The sequence below is a fragment of the Musa acuminata genome, chromosome BXJ3-8, assembly GCF_036884655.1.
Source record: "Musa acuminata AAA Group cultivar baxijiao chromosome BXJ3-8, Cavendish_Baxijiao_AAA, whole genome shotgun sequence".
NCBI lineage: Eukaryota > Viridiplantae > Streptophyta > Magnoliopsida > Zingiberales > Musaceae > Musa > Musa acuminata.
In genome coordinates this window covers 49396556-49416111 of record NC_088356.1, presented here as the reverse complement: position 1 = coordinate 49416111, position 19556 = coordinate 49396556, and the positions used below count along the sequence as shown (strand labels likewise).

At 41.1% G+C, this 19556-nt stretch overlaps 2 protein-coding genes and 1 pseudogene across 2 annotated transcripts; 1 reads left to right on the top strand and 2 right to left on the bottom strand.

Moving 5' to 3' along the window:
- Positions 1 to 364: 364 nt before the first annotated feature.
- On the bottom strand, positions 365 to 10244 carry LOC135644967 (uncharacterized protein At4g26450-like; annotated as a pseudogene).
- Positions 3903 to 9913, bottom strand: LOC135644288 (uncharacterized). The gene is made up of 5 exons (XM_065161753.1): positions 9746 to 9913; positions 9545 to 9658; positions 6775 to 6897; positions 5848 to 6066; positions 3903 to 4328 (listed from the first exon to the last, which is right to left on the bottom strand). Exons 1-5 carry the CDS (start codon positions 9911 to 9913, stop codon positions 3903 to 3905), a joined length of 1050 nt encoding a protein of 349 aa, XP_065017825.1.
- Positions 10245 to 15831: 5587 nt separating the features above from the next.
- On the top strand, positions 15832 to 18271 carry LOC135644286 (uncharacterized). The gene is made up of 5 exons (XM_065161752.1): positions 15832 to 15999; positions 16083 to 16205; positions 17260 to 17382; positions 17466 to 17588; positions 18161 to 18271. The coding sequence occupies exons 1-5, from the start codon at positions 15832 to 15834 to the stop codon at positions 18269 to 18271; spliced, it is 648 nt and encodes a 215-aa protein (XP_065017824.1).
- The last annotated feature ends 1285 nt before the right edge of the window (positions 18272 to 19556 follow it).

Genomic DNA, 19556 nt, shown 5'->3' with positions numbered 1-19556 from the left:
AGCAATATTAGCTACATAGAGCACAATTAAGTTAATCAATGTTAACCTTCATCATCAAACAATAGACTATTGAATTAGATGAAAGCCTCTCCTCAAACAGGCAAACAGAAGTTACTGAACAAGGTACAAAACAACCATTCTCACAAGGTAAGGACAAAGTTAATGGCAGGAATTTAAAGCAGCAGACAACAAAAGCAGAACACAACTTTGTGACATGTGGTTTAGATACTGGACACAGCAACTGATAGTTGATATATCAATGTGCTATTTATTGTCTAAAATCCTAGATGTTTGAAATCCAGATACTGGCTGGAGGATAAGTAATAAGCAGCCTTACTTAAATTGCCACAACACAGTTAAAGGTTCAAAAGAACTTCTCATAATCTTGTGTTGGATGGTCCCAGACCTCCATGAATCCTACAAGTGAAAAATATTGTTAAAATTATAAAACAAAATGTTGTGTAGCAAACATTTAAAACAAACTTGGAAAACTATCTAATATGCTTCAATATCCAAACTTAATCATTCATGTAAAGCAATTTACAATGAATACAACCACACATCAGATGAATCCTCAAGCAAAAAGAGAGAATAAAAAATTAAGTACAACAGTAAATACACTCCATTTTCACCAGCTTATTACCGTAACAAGTATTTCGAAACCATTATGAATTGAGCTTGGAAATGTTTGTGCCAATATGCAAATTCAGCCTAACCCAATTCAGATGATCTGGCATAGCTAGTGTTATGAGGTGAACATACTTGGACATGTTTTTGGCATGGCTTATCTTTTCAAAATTTGACATAGGTTTTCAAATGACAAGAATTTTGAAAAATGCCTAGTATACGAGACTCTATACTGAGGTTGGGTCTAGGGACCCCTCAAGCTGCTATGTTCATGAAACTTGGTCACCTGGTTGTGAAAAGAGCAACCTCACTGTAATGCCATGACCCAACCTCACAATTGATTCCTACTAATACACACTGTACACAGATAGTGAACCAGAATTTGACAGCACTTTGTTGCACTCGTGTTAGTCTTCCATGTATTTAGTTAACATATAGGTTGTTTATGTACATGTACTAAAAGACTATTGCGAAGGAAACTGAACTTGAACTCAACCTTAGCAAGACTCTCCAGTTGAACTGCCCGCATCCACTATGTAACTGGCTAAGCCAAGGTGGGTTTCAGCTCCAATCATGAATATCCTACATGATTGGCCATTTGGACAGCTTCGTGCTGCTGTGTCACTACAAGATGCATGTGACAAGGATTACTTTCACTCGGATGGTGGGAAGATTAATATGCATGGCAGGCATTTGAGGTGTTCCAAGGTCAACCAGGATTGCTAGATGGATTAGGCAAGGCTCAAGATACAATTTCACCACCTGGCACTTTCATATTTGGATTTGAAAGTGGAATCTAGCCCCAAGTCCCACTTAGCACTGGAACTGAGATGAAGGAAGACAGAGTAGGGGACTACTACTCATTCCAAGTTTTTTCCCTATCTTTTGTGTTGTACCAAAATTTTAGCTCTAATCTTATCTACTAAATTTAAATGGCTTTGCCTTCTATTTCATGAAAAGAAAAATCTCATGAACATCCAACAGTAGTAATAACTTGAATTTTAATATGTTAAAGAACTTTCAAAATTCAAATGATTGCAAAAATAAAAAGCTAACTGCTAAGAAAAGACTAATTTTGTGGGGGGAAAACAAAAATAGAAGTGAATTACTAGCACTAATCAAAGTTAACTTCTGAAAAATGATAATTTGTATAGAAAACAACAAAAACTGCAGCAAATAATACAAACCTATATCTCCAAGAGATCCATATATTGAATCATCAACACCAGGAAACCCCTAAAAACAGACAAAAAAGAAAAAAATAGCAGATTTATATTTGTAACAGGATTATATGAAAGAACAGAAAGATTATCTTCAAGAGATTAACTAGCAGAAAAAGAATTTAATCTGAAGAACAGGATTTCTGTTAACAAGCCATGCATATACCTCAGCACCATGAAGATCAATTCCAACTTGAAGGTTATTAAGGTCTGCTTGTACTGATGGGCTGCATGACATATCAGCTCCCAGGTAGTCAGAAATGGCTAGACTGTAGCTGTCCTGAATGACAGGAAGGTCATCTGAATGTGCTGTGTGGTTCATAACATTCTCTACAGGATATATCAATTCGTTCCTGCTTTATTACCACATCAGGAATAACTCATCTAGTGAGGGAGGAGTACAAATATTAAGGTCTAATAAATTCAAGAAAAAATGGCATAGAAATATCAAACATTCCACAAATTGACCAGCTATATGAAAAAAACTTACTTGGCCTTCGAAGGATTACAGGGATTCACTTCAATTGGAGAATCGTCTTCCAAATCAATTACTGGAATCACTTTGTCATCACCTGAAAGACGGTTGAAGTCATAAGTAACTTTGGCCTTGCTATTTATCGACAGGCCAAAATCAACCGAAAGTTGTTTCTCAGTTTCCAGAGGAGGAGCTGAAATATTACAATCATTCAAAAGAGGATCACTGGGAATCTCAGTTATCTCAGGAGCTTCCATTAGGTTCAGATCACAGATTTTAAATTAAGTTGGTTGGTTTTGCTTTACATCTTCCATCTCCATGAATGATTGAGCTTCAACTTTTGGAGGTAAATTGGCAGTGACTTGTTTCAATTGATCGATTGCCTCCATTTCTTCACTCTGAGGTGGCATCTCCATGAACAGGCTAGCCTGAGTTTGTCTAGAACCATCAAGCTGAGAGAATTGATTTTGCTGAGATGCAGTAGGCGAAGATGAGTTAATTTGTTTCTCGTGTTCCTCCTCTTGACTCACATGGTTAGCAAACTTATCCTCCTTCCCTACATCTACCATCATAGCAGATGATGTTGAATGCAGGAGGTTCATCTGTGGCTCACAGGGAGACTCTATTGTTTCTTTAGAGGATTTGATATCAACATCACCAGAATTAGCTTGTTCTTCATATTTCAAATGGTCAGAGTGATCCACATGCGATTCTTTTAAGAAGCCATCAGTTGGAACATCATCTATAACCATCTCAAAATCTCCTTTAGGAACAACTTCAATCTTGTTTCCACCATCAGTACTGAGGCAATGGTCATCTGTAGGACCTTTATGTGACAGTGATGACCGCGGTCGCGTTGGCACTTTTGGAAAACCACTGAGCTTCAATAGATCACTACCATCATTGCTGACAGAGTAGACACCTTCCTCGACTCCATCAGGCTTCACGGTTGAGTACTCTTCCGTGGAAATCTTTTTCTCTAACGCATCATACTTACCACTCTTAACTCCTCCAGCTTCTGAATTCGAAGCCAACACTTCTTCTGCCCCTTTGTTCTCATCGGCATCCACTTCCGTGGGAACATCCTTCCTGGTACTGTTTGAGCTCGCCTTCGATCCAGCATCATCAAGCTCTGAACCAGATTCACCCACCACTTCTCCCTTCGAGTGCTGTTCATTTTCAGCGATACTACTTCCCACTTCCTCGTACCCTCTTAGCCGATCTCTACGGTACCCCGGGGCAAAGTCATTGTTGTCCTCTTCCATACTATCATAATAGTCTCTACTTCGTTCATTCCACGGCCCATTTCTATTCCTCTCTCTACCCCGAGTGCTGTTCATTTCTTTTCCTCCTCTATTCATAATCATATATAGACTGACCACTGTCACTTCAAACAACTTTTATGTGTATAAATAAGCGTCTAACATGAAAAGTTTGATGCTTCTTTTGCTTATTTTGGAGAAATGCTTACAGCAAACTTACCAAGAGGTGCACTTCTTCAGTTCCTCAAAAACTAAATAACCGATGAGGTTACTATAAATGGCATTAGAGAATACCAATTTTAACTCCAGATATAAGTGCTAAATAGAAACGAAACAACTGCTTTCCAACTGCTGTCTTGCTCTCTTTCGAGTTAAAAAACGCTCTCTTGCTGAAGCCAATGCGTCATCACCTTTCGTGAAACGTTCAGTTGATTGATCCACAGCTGCCAATTTATCACCATCATCGTAATCTTTTACAGTAACATCTGATGTTGTTAACTTTGCAGCTTGCTCAGAGTTGTTCTGTGTATGACTAGAAGTCTTGGCTTGAGTATCATCTTTCTCTGTATCTCGAGTATAATCTGTCTGTGCATTCTTCTCAGTAGGGCCATGTTCAGGTACCACTGAAGTGCCTCCGGGTGGCTTTTGTTCCTTCCGTTTTGTGGCATCTTCTGACTGAGCACCAAAAGCTACATTCTCACCGAGCCCAAAGTAAAAATCGCGTAAGTCACTCTTCTTGGTTACCTACATGAAGCAGTCATGTCGGTTACATTAACTGATTAAAGAAAAGAAATAACTGCTTCATAATGAAATTTAATGACCATGATAACCAACTAAAAAAGTAAAAGCATCGAAGAGAAGTGTGATCACTCCTGAGAAATAATGAAATTGCTACTCCCACTTAATTGCATCATAAAACAACTTATCACTCAAATACTAGTCAAATTTGAATTGCATCATTGCTGAAAGCAGCCATTTGAATTGGATTCAACATACAATAACTAGAAGCCTTCACTCATAATGGATCTTCTTGCACTATGGTTGATAACATAAAAGAAAATTCACATTAAGTTTCGGAACATTAAACATGCGTATTGTCACCAGAAGGACCAATCTTACGGGCTAAGCGTAAAAAAATTATGGTGCTCCATGTTTCACAATAACATGAGAACCATCATAAGTCTTGTCCTCTCCTAAGTCTTGCCCTAACTGATGTTAAAGACATGAACCATGCTGATCATAAGTTAGCCAGGTTGTCAAATCCACTCAAACCCTCAAGACACCTCACTGTGCTTCATAATTGGAAGATTATAGTTTATAAGACTACAAGTGTCACATATATTAACACGATGTGATCTGATAGCCTATCTGACTAAACTGGGTATAAATCGAACCCCTAACCAAAACTGTCCAAATTCTGATCTGATCAAGGTTTTAAAAATCGAGATGAAGGTCAAGACTGGTAAACAAGAAGGGGATAATAATGCAACAATTGGTTGGGACAATATGGTTGGAGTATTGGACAAAGATGATGATAGGATAAGATCACAGAAAAATTAAAATCAATACAAAAAATCAAAATCAGATAAATTCAATTTTTATGGAAAAAATAAAAATTACCACCAAGCTTATATTAATAGATGACTAAGATGTGAACCTTGGATGCAATACTTTTACCAAGGTCTCATTCCATGTGGCCAACACCAAATAGCATCTAATACTTGATAGCTAATATTACAATTCATCAATTAGCTAATAGATAAATTCAATAATTATGCTCACAAATGCAATACTCCCGAAGGCGAAATATACACTTAATAACTTTCATCACTATAAATCTACAAAAGTTATCGAAAGTATTTCTATCTGATGTTAATACCAAAAGGATTTAAATTTAACAAAAGAAGATGACACAAGTATGTACAACAGAACTCCAAATTGGAAGCACATTCAAACAATAAATTGATAAGTTCTAATAAAAGTATTACCATGTTTCATGACCCCGACAAACTCATGGTTTTGGCTTCTCAAAAAAGTCCAGATAAATATACAAAAGGCAATTGCTGATGAGCTGATTCTACAACATTGAAGTGATTTTAAGCTTTTATTCTTCCACCAGAGAAAAACAAAATCAATTGTCGAATACACCACATTTTGTTGAACAGTGGATGTTTTTTATGCACAAAAGGTTGCATAAATCACATTACATCTGCAACAAGAAAAATAAAGCAAAGCAGCAAAAAGAAAGATATGAGCCACTTACATCATCTCTTTCTTCACGAATTTGGCGCAGCCTCTCTTCGTCCAACCATTTTTCTTGTTCTGCAAGCTTTTTCTTGTAGGCACTGGTTACAAACTTTTCCTTATCTGCAAAAAGGTGATCATCCTTGCTCCTCTCTTTCAGCAGCTTCCTCTCATATACAATTTCATGTTCCCGCTCACGTTGTTTTGCTTTCTCCATAAGTGTTTCTATATACTTTGACTGCAACCAAGATCAAACACAGACATAAAATTTTTAACTTGCATTCTTAATCGTTAAGCACTCAAAAAATAAGGTCGATCCTCTCCCACAATTTAGGTTTAATACAAAAAGGATGCCGCCGAAAAAGAACTGCCGAATTAGGATTTTTGAATTCACATCATACTTGAACAAAGCACAATTGAAAATTAAAATGTTAATTATTGTGCCAAAGCAAACATACAAAGTCCACAAAGCTTTACTTTGTATCCTATTATTGATATGAATTTCAACCAAAATATAATTCAATACTCTTTGGATGAGAGATCGACTAACTTGAAAAAGAAAAAAAAACTGGAAAAGGTATCCCATGTTTATTTCAAGAAAGGAACGGAGAAGATACAATAAATAATCACCGTCACACCTACCCCACCCTGAACACAAGAGGGAAAACCAATTTCAAAAAGAGTAATAAGGTGAGTTCATTTTGTAGAGTATCCAACTTTGGGTACATATCTACTGGTTTTCTTCCTTTGAGAAATATTCTTGAAGCCCAATTATCACCCCCGCTGTCTCATCTAAAAGATTACTTCTTTTAATTTGATCATTCGAAATGACCATAAAAGAAGAGCATAAAGGGGTCTCACATCAGATCGAAACGTAATTCCATGCGATCATCAGCGTAATCAAAAGGATCATGTTTTCATCCAAACGTCGGCAAAAGTGAAGTACCTTTCTCTCCGTTCGATCCTGAACCTTGGGGCGCGAAATCTTAACCTTCATCTCGTCGGAAACCTCGTCGTAGTCGAAGACTGAGGGATCCTCTTCCATTGCCTTTTTGTGCTGCTCCTTGATCTACCAAATTCCACCATCAATCAACCAACCCGCAAGTTCATTTACTCATCAATACCAGGAATAAAGAAACCATTTCAAGAAACCTTCTGGAGAGACTTGTTCTTGGACGCCTGCCGTGAGATTTCCCTCTCGATGTCATCCTCGTCGTCGTCGCCGTCGAAAGCGAAGGCAAGAGGGGGAGGGCGAGGAGGAGCTGGCTTCGAGGTCTTCTGCGCCAGCGAAAATCAAAGCTGGAGTCCATACTTCTTCATCCCTCTTGCAGATCTAATAAGAAAGTGATGGATCGATCTCCCAATGACGAGCTCTGAGCTCTTAAATAATTAGGGCTCAAGAAAAGCCCTAGTTCGCAGAACGAATCAATTGTCGCTGGGCTCCAATCCGAAGGACTCACCGATTTGGTTGGATCAAAAACCCAAATAGATGCCGAAAACCCATGAATCCCACGTAGAACCACTCAAGATTCAGTTGGATGGTCCGGGGAAAAGGTCAAAAAGCCCTAAAATTCGACCTCCGATCGTTCCGAGTCCGGTATCCGATCGAAGCCCCACCAATATCGAATGAACCGAGGAAGGGAGTTAGCATACGCCTCGAGAGAGGATAAGTAATCCTAGGCCGACGAGGTGTCATGACAAAACTCTCTTACTCTTTCCGGCCAACGCGTTCAATTACCTGCCTTATAATTGGACAAGTAAAAGTGAGCATCGTGAGAGAGCGAGAACAACTCAACGACCTACCGGTTTTCCTGGCACAGATATGTATCAAAGAAGGGTGGAAAGCATACGCAAAGACTGTTTCATACAACACGTCATGTCAACAACAACAACAAAAGAAAAATCACCTTATTTGGATTTTTTTATAGTCGTTTTTGTGTTTCCATGTCATAAAAATCAATTTCTAAATAAAGATAAACTCTATTTAATCTCGGTTGAGTTGATTGGATCGTCAATTTTGTTAAGTTGAAATCACTGTTTAAAAATTTAAATTAAAATTAATAAATAAAAAATTTAATTTTTATAAATTATATTAATTTTATATCTAAGATGAGTCGAGATATTACAAATTCTACATAATCTAATTATGACCTGATGTATGTGAGGTATAATATTATGTCGTGACGAGTCATCTGACTTCGATATAATTAATTATATAATTATTAAAATATTTTAATAAAAAAATATATTATATCATTTAAAATTTTCTAATATGGTAAGTAAAAGCCTTGTAGAAGAGCATATCTCGGTGATTCACATACATTTGCTTAGGCAGAAATGGATCATTAACACCATATATAATAACATAACATAATTCTTCCACTTTAATCTCACTGACGAAACCATCATGATTTAGTTTATTTTATAAGTCCTCTCATCCAACCAACTCCCAGTTTATATCCAGCAAGCTATAGTAAAATTCAAGATAACCCTTTGTGGATATTATAAAAACAAAATCAAAAGAAAAAGAAAACAAATTGGAATAAGAAATTGATTCGATGAGAAATATTTCCACCTTGTGATACAAGAAGCTGCAATGACCATATAGGATTACAGTTCGGATGATGCTAAGGCCATTGACTAATCATGGACTCTCCTGCAAATGCAGGATTAGAATGTTGACTTTTTATGAGTAAAACCTACTTCTGTCTCCTTTCTCATTATGCAGCATTCAAGCCATGTCTTTGATTTCAGAAGCTGCGTTTATTGTGAACATGTTCATTCTCCGGTTATATTATTCTAGATCCGATAACGTGATGATATTGCCAAAAAATAAAATCCCTGAATACCTTTTAATTATATATATATTTATGAGAAATATTCATTCTAAATGTTGGTGAAGACCATGGCCTCTGTAGCACCAGCAAATTTGGGTCCAACAAAACCAAAGCTTGCACACATTGCGCTGTCCCATACACGGAGCTCTCAGACCATGCATGTCTTTTAACCATGTCACAGCTCCTTTTACCCAGCCAGATTGGCAGCGCACAGTATGCAGCCTGTTCTTTGACTTCTTTATCAGATGATTCCCCACTTTGTTTCACTTTCTCTGAAACAAGCTGCAGCAATGGAGTCACTGCTTGTACCATAAATTAGATGAGCACAGTTGTTCGGTCGAACAGAGGGGCAGAGACAAGACAAACGAGTTGGATGTCTGTCTGATACTTTTTTGTTGGCCTCTGCTTTATCTCCACCAACACACAAGTAGAACTACTGTTCAGATGAACACCTGGAAAGACACATCCGTCTAATGCTTCTCCGACCAATCTCTCTCTATATTTGAGGTTCTTTTAATGCTACACAACACCAACAAAATTAGATTTCTGTTCCTATTTCACGATTATTTGGTCAGTTGTGTCACCAGAGTCATCTCCATATATAATTACTGACGAAGAAAGCTGCCTATCGAGATAGGTAGCAGCTGAACAATGAATCCACATAAAGAAGCAGAACTTGCAATGACGATGACACCAGAAACCTCTAGACATTACAACACAAAATGCACAAGACAATGAATCCAAGCAAAGAACCATGACATACAGTGATGACACTAAAAACCTGTATATATCACCACGAAACATGGCAATATGGCAATTCCATGCGATCATCAGCGTAATCAAAAGGATCTTTTCATTCAAACGTAGGCAAAAGTGTACCTTTCTCTCCGTTCGATCATGAACCTTGGGGCGCGCAATCTTCCCCTTCATCTCGTCGTAAATCCCGTCATAGTCGAATCTTCTTCCATTGCCTTTTTTGTACTGCTCCACAATCTATCAAATTCCACCATCAATCAATCAAACAACCCGTAAATTCATTTACTCATCAATACCAAGAATAAGAAAACAATTTCAAAAAACCTTATGAAGAGATTTGTTCTTGGACGCCTGTCGTGAGATTTTCGTCTCGATGTCATAGTCGTCGTCGCCGCCGCTGAAACCATAGGCAGGAGGGGGAGGGCGAGGAGGAGCTGACTTCGAGATCTTCTGCGCCGGCGGAAATCGAAGCTGGAGTCCGCACTTCTTCATCCGTCGCGCTCACAGGCTCTTCTTCCTCCCCTTCCTCAAGCCTCTCACGCGGAGGGGGAGTGAGCCGGGCTGAGGACGGGGCTGGAGTGGAACGACGTCGCCGTCTTTTCGCCGTCATGGGAGTCACGCGACGGGCTCTGCACGTAGTACACCGGCCGGGCGGGCAACGAAGGCGCGATGCTCGTGACCTCGGAGTCGGTCTTGGCGTGCATTTTGGATCTCAGCAACCCACAATTGGCTCCTCCTCCTCCTCCTCCTCCTTTCTCCCTTTATTTCTACCCTCCTCTTCGTTGGCCGGAGAAGTTTCCGCGTGCCAACGCTGGACTTTGTCGCTTTTTGTGCCTTACTGTGGGTTTCAGCATTAGTTTACAGAGGCAATGGTGTATGGGTAATTTAGTCTGTGTTCTTAGCTTCCGTCACCGCGGCGTGACACCCCACGTGCAGTTATTCGGTGACAGGTCACAGGTTAGCTGTATTCCTCATTCCCCCCCATCCGCCCCACGAAACATTTTTCTTGTGACAGACAGCACATTACTTATTTCTACGAGGAGATGATGTTTTGTTTTCCTTGCAATGCGACGGTGATCGAAGCATGTGAGCACTGTCGTAGATTGTGGAACTGATAGCCAGTGAATCGACGAACGCGATTGGAGTTGATTCTGCATACTATATGCGATGAAGTCAATGCTGCACATGAGAGCAGACTCGACCTTGTAGAGCGCCACTAACAGTGTCCATTGACTTCTTTCCTTGCATGCATACACACTGTGTCAATTGTCAATGCATGGGAAATTGATTTCCCTCGTCTTAGAATTGTTGATCCTCGATCGAACAGTAGCCCATTACACGACGTGACAACTTGCAGGCATCAGCCACAGGCTGTAGGCTGCTGCAGGCTGCAGGCCGCAGGCCTTCCTACAGCCGCCGTGGACTTGTAACAGTCCACGAAGCTGTGTCTTCACAGTGCGAGCACATGGCGAACCGCTAGCAGGCTTTACAGCTGCACCAATAAAAAGGCCGGCGAACGAGTCGGAAGGTTCTCCTCCTCTTCGTATTCACCGGTGTCAATCTCGCATGGTTCGATCAACTCATTGTTCAACCAATGCAATGGAAATCTTTGTCCTCAATATATATATATTTATGACCTTTAATGTCACGCATCAGAGTACACTCACGTGTAGTATCTACGCGACTTAACCGTGTGTTTCTTTCCTTAAACGGGATTCCGAACCGTCCACCAACCGTGGTGTGTTGTGCTTGTACACTACCGGTTGGATACAATCGTATGGATCAACGTGTCATCGATTCGACTTCGACCTATTCTGCTACATTTGGGACCAAACTCTTGCCCGTGAGTTCAAATTTTGTAGATCTCGGCAATGTGGTTGGCCACCCTCGTACGACATACATTATCTCATAACATGTTCTCTCCTCTGACATCTCTGTGACTCGGAAGACAAAAGCTGCAGTAGGCCATCATCCTCCCAAAAACACCATTCCTTGGCTCTCCATTTCCATCTTGCTCTGAAGGGCAGAGAGAAGACTATAATCCAGTAATCATATTAGTGATCACAGTGATGCAGGTATGTTGTTATATCTCTATTGTCGCTCAAATCTATCTTGGTTCAAAGCTTCAGCCCTCTACTACAGCTACTGTCACTGCTTTTGCTGCTACTGCTCCATTCACGCCTTCTTCCTTCGTCTTCTGCTGCTCAGGTTCTTTGCCACCCTCTTCTATTCCATCACCTTTCTCCATCTCTCCTCTTCACCTTTGGGTTTTCTTCTTCATTACATGGCATCATATCGGATTTTGATAGCATTGTATCGTATTGGATCATTCATTAGGTGGCAATCGGATCTGACATATTGGTATTTGATTATTTTAATAGAAGAGAAGGGAAGATTGACGAGACAAAAAGAAAATTACACAAGCGGCTCTTTTTAAATTTTTAATAGCATACAACGATTAAAAGGACGAAGCATCCCACACTAACACGAATCTTAAAGAAATACACCCGTTATTGTTAAATCCTCTGTGACGCGTATCAAATTCGGTCTTAAACCCGATAAGAGTTGTTAATGGATCCAGATGGACCAATATCCTAATCGGATATGATTCGGTAAATAGACCATTTAAAACGAAGCCAAATGGATCCTTGTATCGTATCGGATGTATCCTTGTATCGTATCGGACGTATCATTCGTAGAAGTCCTAATCTAGAATATTGACCGTCTTTTCTCCTCTTCGGTCTATAGTCTTTTTGAGATTTGTCTGGAACCAAGATTTTATCGGTGGTGAATGATGAGTGGGGGGAGACCAAAGGTGGTTGGAAGATTAGATTTTGGAGGAATCTTAATGGCATTTTCGCTATAGGATTATGACAACCTTCCTGTAGTCTGACTATATATTATTGCACGCTCTCTCTGGTTCTAATGATACCCCCAAGGTTGAAGCTGGAATGTGAACGAGATATCTTTCCCGTTGCTTCTCCCCACAACATCTGAAATCATTTTGAGGTGACATTATAATTTCTTCCCCTCCATCTTTAGCTTTTGTTTTTGGCTCCAACTAAAGTTAAAGGTTAAAGCTTTTGTTTGTTTATTCCCTAATAATAGAATCCTCTCTCTTTTTTATTTCTCCAATTGTTGAAGCGGTGGCTCATCATTTCCCTGCAAAATTTGTTGTTTGTTTAGAAGTGGTTTTGTTCTCTGTTTGCCATTAGAGAAGGCCAAAATTCTATTATTTATTATTGGACAACAATCTGCAGTGACATAAAAAAAATTCTGCCACTTCCCCAGACACGCAATACTTCTCCTGATAGAATTCTTCTCAGAATTGAACTTCTATGTTCATCTTACTTCTGCTTAGACGGACACAAATAACTGAAGAAGCTACAAATGAGGTCTATGTTATTGTAACTTTTGCGTTTACATCACTTTTATCTTGGTGCAATTTTGATAATAGCAACTTCGACTTCACCAGCCTCGGCTGCATCCTCCTCTGTTCATAATCATATATAGACTGACCACTATCACTTCAAACAACTTTTATGTGTATAAATAAGCGTCTAACATGAAATGTTTGATGCTTCTTTTGCTTATTTTGGAGAAATGCTTACAGCAAACTTACCAAGAGGTGCACTTCTTGAGTTCCTCAAAAACTAAATAACCGATGAGGTTACTATAAATGGCATCAAAGAATACCAATTTTAACTCCAGATATAAGTGCTAAATAGAGACGAAACAACTGCTTTCCAACTGCTGTCTTACTCTCTTTCGAGTTAGAAAACGCTCGCTTGCTGAAGCCAATGCGTCATCACCTCTCGTGTAACGTTCAGTTGATTGATCCACAGCTGCCAATTTATCACCATCATCGTAATCTTTTACAGTATGGTTCTCCTCCCAAAAATTTATCACCATCATCATAATCTTTTACAGGCTTTACAGCTGCACCAATAAAAAGGTCGGCGAACGAGTCGGAAGGTTCTCCTCCTCTTCGTATTCATCGCGTTGTTCACCGGTGTCGATCTTGCATGGTTCGATCAACTCATTGTTCAACCAATGCAATGGAAATCTTTGTCCTCAATATATATATATATATTTATGACCTTTAACGTCACGCATCAGAGTACACTCACGTGTAGTATCTACGCGACTTAACCGTGTGTTTCTTTCCTTAAACGGGATTCCGAACCGTCCATCAACCGTGGTGTATTGTGCTTGTACACTACCGGTTGGATACAATCGTATGGATCAACGTGTCATCAATTCGACTTCGACCTATTCTGCTACATTTGGGACCAAACTCCTGCCCGTGAGTTCAAATTTTGTAGATCTCGGCAATGTGGTTGGCCACCCTCGTACGACATACATTATCTCGTAACATGTTCTCTCCTCTGACATCTCTGTGACTCGGAAGACAAAAGCTGCAGTAGGCCATCATCCTCCCAAAAACTCCATTCCTTGGCTCTCCATCATCTCCATTTCCATCTTGCTCTGAAGGGCAGAGAGAAGACTGTAATTCGGTAATCATATTAGTGATCACAGTGATGCAGGTATGTTGTTATATCTCTGTTGTTGCTCAAATCTATCTTGGTTCAGAGCTTCAGCCTTCTATTGCAGCTGCTGCCACTGCTTTTGCTGCTACTGCTCCATTCTCGCCTTCTTCCTTCGTCTTCTTCTACTCAGGTTCTTTGCTACCCTCTTCTCTTCCGTCACCTTTCTCCATCTCTCCTCTTCACCTTTGGGTTTTCTTCTTCTCCGTAAAACACAGCTCGGTTCGATCTGCATGTCCAACGGGAATTGCGACGCCGGGTTGCATTGCGAGACATGTCTAGCCAACGGCAACCTCCGACCCAGGTGTATTTCTTTAAGACCGAATCCGATCCGCATGACAGAGGCTTTAACAATAACGGGTGTATTTTTTTAAGATTCGTGTCAGTGTGGGATGCTTCATCCTTTTAAACATTGTATGCCATCAAAATCCTAAAAAGAGCCGCTTGTGTAATTTTCTTTTTGTCTCGTCAATCTTCCCTTCTCTTATATTAAAATAACCAAATACCAATATGTCAGATCCGATTGCCACCTAATGAATGATACATCCGATACGATACAAGGATTCATTTGGCATCATATCGGACGTATCATTCATTAGGTGGCAATTGGATCTGACATATTGGTGACGTATCGGACGATACAAGGATTCTTTAAATGTTTTCCTTATTCCTGGTATTAATGAGTAAATGAACTTCCGGGTTGGTTGATTGATGGTGGAATTTGATAGATCGAGGAGCAGCACAAAAAGGCAATGGAAGAGGATCCCTCGGTCTTTGACTACGACGGAGTTTATGACAAGATGAAGGGGAAGATTGCGCGCCCCAAGGTTCAGGATCGAACGGAGCAAAATGTACTTCACTTTTGCCTACGTTTGGATGAAAACATGATCCTTTTGATTACGCTGATGATCGTACGGAATTACGTTTCGATCTTATGTGATACCCCTTTATGCCCTTCTTTCATGGTCATTTTGGATGATCAAATTGAAAGAAGTGATCTTTTAGATGAGACTTTGGCGGTGATAATTGGGCTCCAAGAAGATTTCTCAAAAGAAGAAAACCAGTAGATATGTACCCAAAGTCGGATTCGATTGCCACCTATTCGAGACAGAAATTAGGGTACCTTCTTTTTGTTCGAGAAGGGGAGGAAGAAGAGCCGGTGAGCGCGAGGGATGAAGAAGTACAGACTCCAGCTTCGATTTTCGCCAGCGCAGAAGACCTCGAAGCCAGCTCCTCCTCGCTCTCCTCCTGCCTTCGCTTTCGGCGACGGCGACGACAAGGATGACATCAAGAGGGAAATCTAATGGCAGGCGTCCAAGAACAAGTCTCTCCAGAAGGTTTCTTGAAATGGTTTCCTTATTCCTGGTATTGATGAGTAAATGAACTTGCGGATTGGTTGATTGATGGTGGAATTTGGTAGATCGAGGAGCAGCATAAAAAGGCAATGGAAGAGGATCCCTCGGTCTTCGACTACGACGGGGTTTACGATGAGATGAAGGGGAAGATTACGCGCCCAAAGGTTCAGGATCGAACGGAGAGAAAGGTACTTCACTTTTGCCTACGTTTGGATGAAAACATTAACCTTTTGATTACGTTGATGATCGAATAGATTTACATTTCGGTCAAATGTGAGACCCCTTTATGCCTTTCTTTCATGGTCTTTTCGAATAATCAAATTGAAAGAAGTGTCTTTTAGATGAGACTATGGCGGTGATAATTGGGCTTTAAGAAGATTTCTCAAGGGAAGAAAACTAGTAGATATGTTCCCAAAGTTGGATTCGATTTGCACCTATTCAAGGCAGAAATTAGGGCACCTTCTTGTTGTCCGAGAAGGGGAGGAAGAAGAATCGGTGAGCGCGAGGGATGAAGAAGTACGGACTCCAGCTTCGATTTCCGCCGGCACAGAAGACCTCGAAGCCAACTCCTCCTCGCCCTCACCCACATGCCTTCGCTTTCGACGGCGGGGACAACGAGGATGACATCGAGAGGGAAATCTCACGGCACGCGTCCAAGAACAAGTCTCTCCGGAAGGTTTCTTGAAATGGTTTCCTTATTACTCGTATTGATGAGTAAATAAAGTTGCGGGTTGGTTGATTGATGGCGGAATCTGGTAGATCGAAGAGCAGCACAAACAGGCAATGGAAGAGGATCCCTCGGTGTTCGACTACGACAGGGTTTACAACGAGATGAAGGGGAAGATTGCGCGCCCCAAGGTTCAGGATCGAACGGAGAGAAAGGTACTTCACTTTTGCCTATGTTTGGATGAAAACATGATCCTTTTGATTAAGCTGATGATCGCATGGAATTACGTTTCGGTAATATGTGAGATCCCTTTATGCCCTTCTTTCATGGTCATTTCGAATGATCAAATTGAAAGAAGTAGTCTTTTAGATGAGACTTTGGCGATGATAATTGGGCTCCAAAAAGATTTCTCAGAGGAAGAAAACCAGTAGATATGTACCCAAAGTCAGATTCGATTGCCACCTTTTCGAGGCAGAAATTAGGGTACCTTCTTTTTGTCCGAGAAGGGGAGGAAGAAGTGCCGATGAGCGCGAGGGATGAAGAAGTACGGACTCTAGCTTCGATTTTCATCGGCGCAGAAGACCTTGAAGCCAGCTCCTCCTCGCCCTCCTCCTGCCTTCGCTTTCGGCGATGGCGACGGCGAGGATGACATCGAGAGGGAAATCTCATGGCAGGCATCCAAGAACAAGTCTCTCTAGAAGGTTTCTTGAAATTGTTTCCTTATTCCTGGTATTGATGAGTAAATGAACTTGCGGATTGGTTGATTGATAGTGGAATTTGGTAGATCGAGGAGCAGCACAAAAAGGCAATGGAAGAGGATCCCTCGGTCTCGACTACGACGGGGTTTACGACGACATGAAGGGGAAGATTAAGCGCCCCAAGGTTCCGGATCGAACGGAGAGAAAGGTACTTCACTTTTGCCTACGTTTGGATGAAAACATTAACCTTTTGATTTCGTTGATGATCGAATAGAATTACGTTTCGGTCATATGTGAGACCGCTTTATGCTCTTCTTTCATGGTCATTTCGAATAATCAAATTGAAAGACGTGATCTTTTAGATGAGACTATGGCGGTGATAATTGGGCTCTAAGAAGATTTCTCAGAGGAATAAAACCAGTAGATATGTACCCAAAGTCGAATTCGATTGCCACCTATTCGAGGCAGAAATTAGGGTACCTTCTTTTTGTCCGAGAAGGGGAGGAAGAAGATCCGGTGAGCACGAGGGATGAAGAAGTACGGATTCTAGCTTCGATTTTTGTCGGCGCAGAAGACCTCGAAGCTAGCTCCTCCTCGCCCTCATCCTGCCTTCGCTTTCGGCGACGGCGACGATGAGGATGACATCGAGAGGGAAATCTCACGGCAGGCGTCCAAGAACAAGTCTCCCCATAAGGTTTCTTGAAATGGTTTCCTTATTCTTGATATTGATGAGTAAATAAACTTGCGGATTGGTTGATTGATGGTGGCATTTGGTAGATAGAGGAGCAGCACAAAAAGGCAATGCAAGAGGATCCCTCGGTCTTCGAATACGACTGGGTTTATGATGAGATGAAGGGGAAGATTACGTGCCCCATGGTTCAGGATCGAACGGAGAGAATGGTACTTCACTTTTGCCTACGTTTGGATGAAAACATTAACCTTTTGATTACGTTGATGATCACATAAAATTACGTTTCGGCCATATGTGAGACCCCTCTATGCCCTTCTTTCATGGTCATTTCGAATAATTAAATTAAAAGAAGTGATCTTTTAGATGAGACTATGGCGGTGATAATTGGGTTCTAAGAAGATTTCTCAGAGGAAGAAAACCAGTAAATATGTAACCAAAGTCGGATTCGATTGCCACCTATTCGAGGCAAAAATTAGTGTACCTTCTTTTTGTCCGAGAAGGGGAGGAAGAAGAGTCAGTGAGCCCGAGGGATGAAGAAGTACGAACTCCAGCTTCGATTTCGGCCGGCACAGAAGACCTCGAAGCCAACTCCTCCTCGCCCTCCCCCTCATGCCTTCGCTTTTGGCGGCGGCGACGACGAGGATGACATCGAGAGGGAAATCTCACGGCAGGCGTCCAAGAACAAGTCTCTCCAGAAGGTTTCTTGAAATGATTTACTTATTCCTGGTATTGATGAGTAAATGAACTTGTGGGTTGGTTGATTGATGGTGGAATTTGGTAGTTCGAGGAGCAGCACAAAAAGGCAATGGAAGATGATCCCTCGGTCTTTGACTACGACGGGGTTTACGACGAGATGAAGGGGAAGATTGTGCGACCCAAGGTTCAGGATTGAACGGAGAGAAAGGTACTTCACTTTTGCCTACGTTTGGATGAAAACATGATCCTTTTGATTATGCTGATCATCGCACTAAATTACGTTTCGGTCTTATGTGAGACCTGTTAGGATCAAGAGCACTAAGAGGTAGGGGGGGGGGGGGGGTGTGAATTTGTGCACCGGAAATCTTTCAACTATTAAAACTTGGTTCGGTGATAAAAGTGATTTCGGTGTAAAATCCGATTATAAGATTACTTTAACTTAAGATTAAGCGAGATGAAGTTAAAGTAAATCTATGAAGGCGGTTTGTAGTTTATGATGGAAATCAGAATGCAAGCGCTAACTGAAATACGACGTTCGTACGATAAAACTGGTTTACGTCTAAATGCCGATTCTGAAAATACTGAATTTTGAGATACGTTTTGTAAATGCGCAGAACGCAGTTTGCAGTTATAATTGAAATCAAAACGTAAACGTAAACTGAAATATGATGATCGTACGAAAAAGCTGATTTACGTCTAAACACAGATTCGGAAAGCTCTAAACTTAGAAACTCGTTCGTAAAAGCGTAGAAGGCAGTAAGCTATTGAGGAGGTTTGCAGTAAATATAAAATGCTCAAAGTAAATAATGCAAACCGAGATTTAGAGTGGTTCGGTCAATCTTGACCTACTCCACTTTTGGCTTCCTCCACCGACGAGGTCATCGATGTCAACTAGAGGCCTTCCTTCAATAGGTGAAGGCCAACCACCCTTTTACAGTTTCACTCCTTTTGACGGGCTTAGGAGACAACCCTTACAGAAATTTTCTCTCCTCTCTTTACAACTCAGAACATGGAAGAACAGAGGAAGGAGAACTTTTGGCCTTTATAACAATTTTGAGCTCTAAGAATCACAGAGAAAGATCAAGATTTCGTGTGTAAGTTCTTGCTCTTTCAGTGCTGAATGGGTGGGGTATTTATAGGCCCCAACCCAGTTCAAATTTGGAGCTCAAAACTGTCAATTCCCAGAATTCCGGGATCAGGCGGTTGCACCTCCTGACTGGGGCGGTTGCATCGCCTGGCAGAGCTCAAAGACTGAGCCTCTGGGCGGTGCCACCTCTGTCAGGGGCGATTGAACCTCTCTGCCAGAGCTTGAAGACCGAGCTCAGGCGGTTGCACCGCCTAGCAGAGCTCGAAGACTGAGCTCAGGCGATGCCACCTCCTGTCAGGAGAGGTTGCACCGCCCAGTCTCGCTTGGAGACTGAGCCCAGGCGGTGCCAGCTCCTGGCTGAAGCTATTGCACCGCCCAGTCTCGCTGGGATACT

Bases quoted from the DNA above. Each gene is read 5' to 3' on its own strand.
- LOC135644286 (XM_065161752.1), top strand. From the start codon at position 15,832: ATGAAGAAGTACGGACTCCAGCTTCGATTTCCGCCGGCACAGAAGACC. The intron at 17,383-17,465 runs GTTTCTTGAAAT...GGCATTTGGTAG, and splicing joins AGAACAAGTCTCCCCATAAG to ATAGAGGAGCAGCACAAAAA. The intron at 17,589-18,160 runs GTACTTCACTTT...GGAATTTGGTAG, and splicing joins AGGATCGAACGGAGAGAATG to TTCGAGGAGCAGCACAAAAA.
- LOC135644288 (XM_065161753.1), bottom strand. From the start codon at position 9,913: ATGAAGAAGTGCGGACTCCAGCTTCGATTTCCGCCGGCGCAGAAGATC. The intron at 6,898-9,544 runs GTACACTTTTGC...GGAATTTGGTAG, and splicing joins ATGATCGAACGGAGAGAAAG to ATCAAGGAGCAGCACAAAAA. The intron at 4,329-5,847 runs GTAAGTGGCTCA...TGCTTCATGTAG, and splicing joins TTCGTGAAGAAAGAGATGAT to GTAACCAAGAAGAGTGACTT.